General features: G+C 36.8%; 3 protein-coding genes across 3 annotated transcripts; 2 read left to right on the plus strand and 1 right to left on the minus strand.

The window, feature by feature from the left end:
• The first annotated feature begins 71 nt into the window (after positions 1–71).
• LOC143465855 (uncharacterized) lies at positions 72–1882 on the plus strand. The gene is made up of 4 exons (XM_076964364.1): positions 72–270; positions 1021–1105; positions 1515–1617; positions 1737–1882. The coding sequence occupies exons 1-4, from the start codon at positions 111–113 to the stop codon at positions 1851–1853; spliced, it is 465 nt and encodes a 154-aa protein (XP_076820479.1). The 5' UTR covers positions 72–110; the 3' UTR covers positions 1854–1882.
• Positions 1883–2015: 133 nt separating this feature from the next.
• LOC143465853 (prefoldin subunit 3-like) lies at positions 2016–3555 on the minus strand. Its single transcript, XM_076964363.1, has 3 exons — positions 3206–3555; positions 2955–3053; positions 2016–2324 (listed from the first exon to the last, which is right to left on the minus strand). The coding sequence occupies exons 1-3, from the start codon at positions 3458–3460 to the stop codon at positions 2112–2114; spliced, it is 567 nt and encodes a 188-aa protein (XP_076820478.1). The 5' UTR covers positions 3461–3555; the 3' UTR covers positions 2016–2111.
• Positions 3556–5163: 1608 nt separating this feature from the next.
• LOC143465662 (uncharacterized) lies at positions 5164–9986 on the plus strand. The gene is made up of 4 exons (XM_076964067.1): positions 5164–5431; positions 7847–7943; positions 8175–8269; positions 8448–9986. The coding sequence occupies exons 1-4, from the start codon at positions 5385–5387 to the stop codon at positions 8509–8511; spliced, it is 303 nt and encodes a 100-aa protein (XP_076820182.1). The 5' UTR covers positions 5164–5384; the 3' UTR covers positions 8512–9986.
• Positions 9987–11492: the final 1506 nt, after the last annotated feature.

The raw sequence follows: 11492 nt of genomic DNA on the forward strand, positions 1-11492 counted from the left end.
GAGGTTATCGCCAGCACTCGCGACTCGCTTATGGTCGGTTTTATTGACAATAGCCTATAGAATTAGTTTTATGTACAACATGAGCTTATTTTTGCAGATATAAAAATACCATGATTTGTAGCAGTTTAATAACAAAGTTAGGTAATCCTAAACATTTTTCTGTAATCAAAAAGTGTTGTCACCAGGTATCAGTTGGACCGAGTTTTACACGGCCAACCAGCAATTATGTTTTGCCTACAGGTCTATGTACCATACGAAACTTGACTACTGGTAAGGTTTATTAATTATCAGCGTACTTTTTCAGGATCTAGTATACAAGTGCACAACCACAGGATGGTTTTGTGTACTACTGGAATTGTGAGGTCATCTGGCATCACAACCAGCTGGCGTCACAATTTCAGTAGTATACAAAACCATCCTGTGGTTGTGCACCTGTATGCTAGACTCTTTTTTGATTTATAGCAGTGCATCAAATAACTTGTTTTTTATCTGCAAAGCCGTAGGCTATAAATAATGTATTTCTAAGGAATTAATTGAATGACTTCACGATTTTCATCGCTAATTGCTTTCTATAATTTGTATGGAACCTTTGTTCATTTTGTTCCAGCTGAAGACATTTTTATATGAATTATTTAGAACTTAGCAGGGTTGTTACCAAGTCATTTATTCTGACTCAAGTCAGGTTAAGTTGTGACTAAAATCAATTTAAGTTTTGACTTGAGTCGATTTGAAGTGTGACTCGAGTCTAGTCAAAAACTTTATAACTATTCTAATATAACCTTATGCATTGTCATTAAGTTAATTATTCTAACATAATGGCTGTCTACACGTTAGACTTGTTCATACTTTTTTCAGACTTGTAATTTGTTAGAAAAAAAATCCATTTTCGTTAACCTACCTCAAGCTATCTTAGACTCCAATTTATCAACAAACAAGACTTGAGTCATTACAACACTGTTAAAAAGCCATGATAACTCGACATGTATATACGCTATGAATATATATATATGTATTTTTTAGGGAGTCAAACATGGTCAGCTTCAAAAGAGATGGAAAAAACAGATACAGCACAGGAACAGGGCCAAGAGAAACCAGCAGAACACATGTATGTACAGTACCGGTATGAAATATATCAGCTGTCCAGCTTTTTTTGTTTGGTATTTTTAGAATTCAATAAATAGTTGAACAAAGACACCCATGTGCAATGTTCCCTCTAAGCTGCGCGCGTGCGCAAATGCGCACTGCTGACACGGTCTCCGCCCACAGAAAATCTGTGCTGCGCACAAGAAAAACATCCAACCTGAATTGAAAATAAAATAAACGCATAATAATGGCCACAGTGCGCACGTGGCATGCCTGATGTTGCTAACACTGGTCCAAGGGACCGCTCAGGGAGTTTGGTCTCAGTGTTTGCTCAAACTCGTGAAAAATTAGAGGGAACATTGCCCATGTGCATACGTTAATAAAGGTTTTTGTACCGCTCCTATTACCGCTGTATTTTCTGTTATAATCAGGGTGGGTGAAACAGGATTTTGGAGCAGAAGAGTTAAAATTGGAACAATACTTATGATTGGTTGGGCAGTCCTATCGGGAGCTACAATGTTGTATGGCAGTTTGGTAAATTTACAGATTTTGCAATTCACATAATGTAGAGCTTGTTGTAACACTGTATATACGTCAATGGGTACAATTATTGTTACGTATGATAATGAACAAGTTTGTACAACATTTTGCAGGGCATGAGAGAAAAAAGACATCAGAAAGTTTTGGAGCAGTCACTGGACTACATGAGTGATGACAGGAAAGCAGGGGTGGAAAAAATGTTTGAGACAAAGCAAGAAGATGATAAATAATAATTTAGATTTTTTACTCATTTCACCGTTTTATTTCATAAACCTTGCTTCCGAGTTGCTACAACTTACTTACGCAAAAGTGTCGCTTTAAGTCAAAAGCAAATTTCGTTTCTTAGAACAGTCTTTTCATTGCGACCAGCCAAATGTTTCAGTGCAATGTAATACACTAGTCCCGGTATTACTTCTTTCAAAGAAACTAATACATACAAGGTGCAACACAAAATACATGCGTAATGTTTTGAAGTTTAAAGTGAAGTTTTATTTGGCTGTTTCATCTTTTTCTTTTGCAAGCCGTCTTTGTTTTACATCCCAGTTGTATAATCTTGCCATGGTAACTTCAGTTGTAGTGAATTGATCTCGTAAAAAACCAAGATCGCCATTGACAGCTGCAAGATTTTTCACTGCAGTTGTGTAGTTTTTGGAAATTAAATCTAACGCCTCTTGACTGCTGTAGGTTAACATAACATTTGCCTAAAAAATGAAAAATAGGGTGTTATAAACCATGGGAGACAAAACAAGAGTAATATTGCAGGAAACTACTTTCACACAGTATTGGGTTTCTGTCTTACATCAAACTTCTTGTTTTGTTAGTTCATGTGCATTTTCAATGTTTCTGTAACCATGGCAAGGGCATTCAAGATATCACAAAATTATTTTCTAGTAAACGGTGCTTCAATTCCCATGGTAGGCTATAGGTAAACTGAACAACATTTGCTTGCTTGATGGTACTTGAATTGGAAATATACAAAGCACTAAACACTTGCCAAGTTTTTGAACCTCAATTAGTTTTGCACAAAAACATAAAAATTTTGTTTTAGCTGGTAGAAACAATTACTTAATTTGAAGCCTGTTGCTTACCGTATTTAATACAAATATTACCGACCTTACTGAAGGAAGTCCTATGAAACACAGTTGAATGTGCACATATAAGTTGTTTTGCTGTAATCCTATTTAACTGGTTTATTATATACATTAAACTCCGAGGCTGATATCGTTTATGAAAACGATTTTTATTAGACGGTGAATGTAAATTTCACATGGATGGATGAACATATACAAACTATAATGTAACAGGCATAAATATTTCCAACACCATCTTACCCCAAGCCATAAGCAAACTTGATCAGTTGGTGGAACTGTTGCTTTTGCATGAAGAGCTCCAGATAAAAGAAACTTTGTTGCCATAGGTTTTGTAGAATCCTTTAAATCAATATAAAATAATTTCCTAAACAAATTTTGAGGCATCATGCACCTGTACAATGCAGTATCTTGATGATGAAATAGTGTCGGTTATCAAATAATGCAAGTTTTGCATGTTGCACACAAAACTTTCTAGTTATATATAGTTGTACCTTTTTGGAATGTAAATGTTTAAGAATGTCTAATGTATCTTTCAAGTCTGGAATTTGTTGCTTTAGTCTTCTCTTCTTCTCTGTTAAGTTAACTTCCATTAATTTATACTTTTGATAGTTTTCATCCAGTTTTTTTAACATATCTTCAGCTGTTGCAGGTTCATGTTGTTTCATGTATTTGTCCACATCTTCCACAAATACCGCTTCAGGGATTCCTAGATGCGCCTTGGCCGCTGATTCTTTTTTATCACCCATATTCCACCAAAAAAATAAAACTGTTCAAAAATATATAGTCAGATAGTACAGCGCAAGCTTATTATTATATTAAACTCTTCGCACATAAACTGCCTCCAGTACCGGTATAACCCCTAGAAAAACACTACAGTAAATGTTGAATTATGATGAATGTTGATCTTGGTGTCACCAAAAGTCAAGACTGGGGAGTTTGGCATTAGGAACAGACCTTCTGTGCTCTCAATTTTTAGGTCCTAAATTGATTAAATCAGTGTAATGGCGCACTTGAAGTGCGTCGCATTTTTGCGCACTCGCACTTGTCATTTTTGGTTGGTTGATGCACGCAAGATCTTGCTGAAAACGGCTATGCCCTGCAGCTGGTCTGTATTTCATGGCAAGATTCGCCGGAATCTTAGGTGTGCAATGGCTAACCAAGTGTGTACCAATTCAATGGTTTGTATCCGATATTTGCACTTTCGTCACGTCGGAGACTTCATGCTTATCATTCAAACTTTCCATGCAGGAATTGCAACCACAAATTTCGTACTGTAGGCTACTACTGAAGAGCATGACTCATGCTGCATGAGCTATCTACCCTAAGGTTATCCTATTGACCTATATAGCTTTATTTACGTAAACCACAACACAACTGAAAATCAACTGAGCCAAGCTAGCGAAGAATATGAATATTAATGCAAAAGTTTCTTCATAACCTTAAACCTCACTTCCCTACAGTATAGGCTATAACCTACAAGCTTTTTCGAAGAAGTGCCGTTGAATCAATGTGCTTAATCATATGATGTCAATGGTAGTTCTCCTACATACTTCATTATTATCAGAAATCTATATACAGTATTTTATTTATATATCACACAAAGCTTTAAAATTCAGCTTTCTCGTAGCGTAAATTCGTATACTGTAACTAACGTTATTTTTTTTGCTTTTCCAAATTCTTTAGCCTACACTCCTTAGTTAACTAACGTTAATTACTTTACTTTTGTATTCAGTTCGCCGTTTGTCAATTCATTCAGCCGTTCATTTGTTTCTTAAGTTTGTTACCGGTTCAATACAGTGTTATTTCTTACGCGTAGGCCGATCGATTTCTGCAAAAATGCTGCCGAGAATAACATGCAACCTCATGAGGACTCAAAAATTAAGACGAGTTTTATGTGCAATCAGACTTAAGACGCTCTCGCACTAGGTTCTGATGATGGCCAAGAAAGCTGTCAGTCGTCATTTAAGTCGGCTTTCAAGACAAAAAAAACTGTTCGTCGGAGGAACGTTTGAAAATATTCATCGTTAATCGGCTGAGACGACCAAAAATAATGCAAATCACCTAAAGGAAATACAAAAATTCTTTATTTGCTAAAAACATAAAAAATACAATTTTTCCCCTACCACATGGCAAAACCAAGACAAAGACTAACTTTGGGAAAATTGAAAAATATGATTACATTTTTGGTCCTGATAAACAGTTCCGAGTTTGGTTAAAACAGTAAAATATTAACAATAAAAAAATTTAATTGAAATGCTTTGGTCAAACCAGTTACTTAACTGAGCGAGATTTGTAATAGATTTTTATTATTTATTTTTCACCATTGACTGTGGGGACCAAAGAGAATGGTGCTAACCTCATTGTAGACTTGTAGTTTCCGCATAAGTCCTCCGGAAATTCCGTCAGGAAAAGGTCATGGTTCTCCACTGACGCTAAATTAACTTCAGCTTTGTAAAGTTACAGTTACTTTTGCTTGTTGAGCCTTTAAGTTAGGCTAGCCTAGCCATGAACATGCCAAGTGTGTAGATTTATGTAATAAAATTAGTAACCTTTAGCTATGCCCTGCCCTTGTCGATTTCATAACAAGCCATATCAATCACTACAAATAACGAAGGGAAACAAGACCGAATATCAACACCTTGCAAGAAAGCATCACACGCTACTGATTTAATGGAAGAAAGAAGGACATTGCAACAGGATGAAAAAATGAAATTGCTGTAAGTTTTATACAATAGTGTGCTTCGTTAACGAGCACATGAGCGATGCTCTCTCTTTCATAGACAAGCAAGTAGATGCTGACTGACGCTCTTGGTTGCCCAGCTCCAGCGGCTGGTATGGTAGGCCAATACAAATACAAACAATATATAGTATGCAATACAAATTGGACTGGAAAGCATGCTGGCACTAAACACAATTATGTAAAGTCTGTGGGACCGTTTTTCTACAGTTTGGTCAATATATGGTCAAACGTCCTAATTAGGCACACTTTTTTGGAAACTTTCCAATTACAAGTTTGCTTTTGCATGATCTTGCAATAAGTCACACTTAGGTGGAAGATGGGACCTAACTACACTTAGTAATAATAAAAGTTTTAAATAGCAGCAACTACTTTTCGTATAATTAGCAATTTGCGCTGCGATTTTATTGCGGACCAAAAACATCAAATTAGCCGCACTGGTCCCCAAAACGTACACGGTGATTATAGATGTTAAAAAAAAAAACGATTCACTCGATTTGCTTCACGGGGCAAGTGCCTAATAAACGGGACAGACGATGCACAACTAAATACGATAACGTACAGCTGTACTTTTTGATTATTCTCGGTACCTAACTAGCTCAGAAATTAATTACTCACTTTGGAAAATCTGCAACTTTCTTTGTTTATTACTTCGTAGGCCTAATGCTATTAAGTTGCAATGCCACTTACGGTTCAAATTAAGACTCACTACATTTTGTTAATACGTATTATGTTTGGTGAAAGTAAAATGTAAATATCGCAAATAGTATTGTCTGCCAACAATAGAATGGCGTGCTGTTAATATCAAAGGCAATTATTATCTGCCTCTTTGAGTTTCTTGGCGTGTGGCCTTATTCTGTATCGGATGACCTTGTTCATGAACCCTTATCGAATTGCGTTGCTTAACCTAATAAAATTGATGAGTACACCAATAGGCTAAGACAGGGGTGGGCAACTTTTTCGGTCGGCGGGCCTGATATGAGAAAATGAAGTATATACTTGGCGGGCCGGATTCCTGAATCGATACATTAATCGTGTATTTATCCACCTATGCAAGGAATAAATCGTATTTAATGTAAACTTTAAGTTTTAAGCATAGAGACCAAAAACAGTATTTAATGAATTTATTAACGAATAATGTACTTCAATAGCTGCTTCAATAAAGCAAGTAGTGAGGGATTGCGGCGGACTGTGGCCGCAGGCCACATTATCATGTAAGACCGGAAACTGTCTGCGGGCCGCTCAAAATCCCGACGTGGGCCGTATGTTACCCGCCCCTGGGCTAAGACAATGTTTTTCACCTTTTTACTCAATTTATTGAAGTAGTAAAGCATAATGAAGTGAGACAGAACAGCTGAGAAAAATTAAAACACGTGAAACTTAACACACTAAACAAAACAAAACACGTGGGGCACAACACCTGATAAAAAAGATAAAATTACATTAACAAATAACAAATAGCACTAATATTGATGTAAAAAAATTGCAAAGCAAACAAACAACAACACATGAGCTATTCACATCAATAGTCACTTCCATATATACTAAAACAGTTTAGATTATTTCAAACCTACTGTAGTTTATAACAAAAAATGTAGAATGATGGCATGATAAACTTCTTTGCCTGCGCATGCACGATTTCATATCAAAAACTGCCGTACTTTTCAGTCTGCCATTGTCTTATTCCTGTTGTAGGAGAGCCTAATGTAGATTTGTATGCTGCGACATTGTATTTGCCTTAATACCACACTTTTAATCATCATACAAAGTTGAGCTAAAAGTGCAAGCTGATAGTCCACATTGGAAAGTTTGCAAACTGCTCAGAGGATTTTAAGTTTGTGCACAAACTTTTTATAAACTGTTGATCTTATAGTATGCTTAAATCCTGCTAGTGTGGCGGTCAGAGCATCGGACTTGGCAACTACACAAGCCCGGTTTGATACTAGGCCATGCTAAACTGTCATTTCGATGGCAGTTGCTCCTGTTCAGTGGCTTTAGTAGATACTTGTGAATTTCGGCAAGACCACAAAAAGTGATATAAAGCAAATAAAAAATGCATAAATCAGCAAGTGGGGAAGATTTTTCACCGAGGTTTAAGTCAAAGACCACTTAACAGTCTGAGGATAACCATTCCATTACCAAATTAGCAAAATCGCAATTTGGTTGATATTGATACACTAAGAGTAGGAAATTTTTTATTACAATATATAGAACAGTATTGCAATGTACAATGTACAGTATTACTATTACAATATATAAGTGGCACTGTGCTACAGTCCGCTTTTGCAGATTTTTCATTTTACAGGATTGTTTATAAAACTTATGCGGTATTGTGTTGTTTATGTTTGTGTATCACTCAGTCAGCCTATATATTCTAAAAACTCATTTCTTTCAGATCTATTGTGACTATACTGCTTTTATTGTTCACTGTTTTCTGTGGTGTGCTGATGACACTTTTGGTGCACCTCATAGTAATGGCTTCAAACCTACAGGTATTATGTGTATTGTGCTACATACTTAAACTAGGCCATTAATATGTTGTAGCTATAGTCAGTCTGCCAATATCTGCCTAAATATAGTGTATAAATTTGTGGTATTGTTAAAAGGGTATTCACTTAAAATTATTACAGGAGGTCAAATATCAGCCATGAGCTGAAAGGATAGGATTGGTTTGTGCAGTGTGTATAAAACCATGTTAAACTATTTGAAATGTTTTCTTATAGGATGGACCTAATCATTATGTTACCCATAAAGAAGTGTGGATAGACCTGTATCAACGATGGGAAAATCATTACGTCAATTTATATACAACAATAAGGTGAGCAATGACATGGGCAACATCAAATAGTGATAGTTTTAACTAACATGTAGTGAAAAAATACAGTAGCTTTATAGCCGAAATAATCAGCCTGTCATTTGTTTTCAGCAAACCGGTAACTTTTCCAGCTTTTGCTTTGATGTTGTGTAACATTTTTAATTTTTTTTTTTTATTTAAGGTATTGGAACTACTACAAAGATGGTAAACTACATGTTGATGTTCCTGGGCACCTAGTGAATTAAACTTTACAAACCATGTGCAATGTCTGTTGTTAACTGCTGTAGAAATTAACCAGAAATTAGTAGAAAAGGTGTATCCCAATTACCGTTGTTGCATTTACCATTGACTTTTGTACACTTGTGGTTGTGTTCTTGAAGTGCACGTTCACTGGTTGATGTTTTCTTTTATAAACTTCTTAATTACACAGAAAAGATGCAGTATTTGTATTTATGCTGAAAATCCTGCTGACGATATAAATATAATAAGTTTTTACGCTTTTGGACCTAGGTGTCTGCAGAAGTTGCTGCATGTAACTAAGTGTTTTAATACTGTATTTGCAAGTTTGACTATAATTTTGTCGGCAAATTGTTACTGTATTATGGGCATGTTGCTCCATTCTTATTGTTCTCATTTTGTGGTCTGTTTTAAATCACTGCTTTGACTATTTTTGCGTTTTTATGAGTTTTATCGGCCGCATATGAAGTTACTCAGCTCTCATCCACTCACTTTCTAATGTGACCGACGTAAAGATCACGTATCTCGTTATAAAAAAACTGACTGACCAGTTTACGGTTTGGCATGTGTCAAGCCATAATTTACCGAAGAGGTTTGGTCGCAATCGTTAGCCATAAGTTAGTTGTGTAAAAAGATGCTTGGCACCGCCACCAAACCAGATTTTTACCACGCTTTGCGATATGCCGCAGCGGCTAGCAAATTCAATCGATCACTAATTTTCGCGGTTTAAAAGTGGCAAACGCCGTAAATAATTTTCGATTGCGACTTTTTGAGTGTTGATAAATTTTTTCAGAAAAAAAAAAAAGAATAAAGTAAAAGTTAGTTAGGCAGGAGGTTGTAGAAGAATTATTCCTTCATAGAATATGACTCATTAATCGCAGTTTTTGAAAAACAGCTTGCACTAAGTGAAAAATCCATGATGAAGATGAGATTAGTTGTACTTTTTTCTTTTGACGGGCAGAGCTGTTAACGGTAATTTGAAACTTCTGATAAAAACATGCAATTTGGGATCGCAGTAGGGTTAAAGATCTCATTCTACTTAATATTCATTGTTTGCAGCTCTACAATGTTGGAATTGCGAAAACGCGGAATCAGAAACTGTGTGTCAGGAGAAAGGTTTTGTGATGTACGGCGCACATTATACCACACAGAGATGGAAAATAATATATACTTCCTGTCTTCGAACATCTGCCTAGTCAATCATTGCATTGTGTGCTTAACTGTTTTCTGCCTAAAGTCGTGATATAAGTTATCCTACGTGCATTATGAGTTATTCACAATTATTCATTCTTTTTCTTTTGTGCCAAGAGGATGGCTGTAACATAGTTCCAGCAGTGGCAGTTTTTATGCTGTTGCTGTGCCAATGTTTTATCTAAATGTATTCGTTCTAAGAAGCTTCAATATAATCAGTAGGCCTATATACAGTTGTCATTCTTGTGAGACTCATATATCATCGAGCGCAATAAACATTTCTACTAACAAACATTGTAGTGAAATGGTCGCCCTTACAGGTAAGATTAACAACCATTTCATTACAGTTTTCTTCAGACTTTCCCTTCAGTAGAAGTAGGTTGCTCTTCAATATTTCGTTGAAATTGTGCTTGTAAAAAACTTTGACGTGTTGTTTGTTATACCGACAGGATGTTTGTGAAACTACAGTTCGTCGTGAATCCGGATCCAGAAGAATTTTAAACTTTGCAAACAGGAACAGGCTTGTATGATGGCTGTAAAGCAGGTAGGCTAACACTGTCGCTGAAGAACACGCTTCACTAGGCCTTGTCAAAAGGCCATAGTATTCACACTACACTGTAGACTTTGTAGAAAGTATTAATTGATTATTATAGGCTACTAAAATGCACGCCAGTATTAAAATGACCTGCTGTTTTCATGAACACAAGTTCTATAATTTCATTGATTTCAACCAAATTTTCCAACCACAATAGAATTAGTCTGCTTCGTTGTTTTAATGTAATTGTAATTAGCAGTAATTTAAGACTGTATTAAAGTACCAGACTCTGGCAGCTAGAGAAACGTTAAAACAAATTTATCTCCAACTAGCCTACGGAGGCCCATATGCAAATACTTCCGGTCTTGTTAAACCTCAAAACTTACTCGGTGGGCAGGCCAGAAATACAAAAAACTTCACCAGCCATTTTGACGTCATAACCTATATACCTTGCGCATAAATGATAAGAGTCTATTTGCGCGGGAATATGGCTATGGTGGGTTATGACGTTAGCATGATGAGATGTGTAAGTGTAACAATGCCTTGCTTTTCTGGCAACTGTCTGAATTTTGAAGTCAAGTAGGCATAAATAAAGTAAATTAAATGCATGTTGCATACATTAATTTGTGATCAATTGGTTTGGCTGTTGTACTTACAGATTTACAGCGCAATAACAGTATTGCCGATTACTTGTTAACCTTTTGCTATAAAGTAACCTGCAACTGGTGGTCGGACGATTCAACCCACGGACAATTCAACCCCGGACAATTCAACCCACGGACGATTCAACCCAGGACGATTCAACCCCGGACGATTCAACCCACGGACGATTCAACCCGCGGACGATTCAACCCGCGGACCATTCAACCCGCGGACGATTCAACCCACGGACCTTTCAACCCACGGACGATTCAACCCACGGACCTTTCAACCTACGGACGATTCAACCCACGGACCATTCAACCCAGGACGATTCAACCCCGGACGATTCAACCCACGGACCTTTCAACCCACGGACGATTCAACCCAGGACGATTCAACCCCGGACTATTCAACCCGCGGACGATTCAACCCACGGACGATTCAACCTCGGACGATTCAACTCCGGACGATTCAACCCACGGACGATTCAACCCAGGACGATTCAACCCCGGATTTAACGGATGCCGCTTTTACCACTATACCAATACACATCTTGTGTTGAAATAAAAACAAGTTTATGTACCGTGTTGTAACTAGTAGGCCTGCTTAGCGAAAAATAAA

The sequence above is a fragment of the Clavelina lepadiformis genome, chromosome 7 (genome assembly GCF_947623445.1).
Source record: "Clavelina lepadiformis chromosome 7, kaClaLepa1.1, whole genome shotgun sequence".
NCBI lineage: Eukaryota > Metazoa > Chordata > Ascidiacea > Aplousobranchia > Clavelinidae > Clavelina > Clavelina lepadiformis.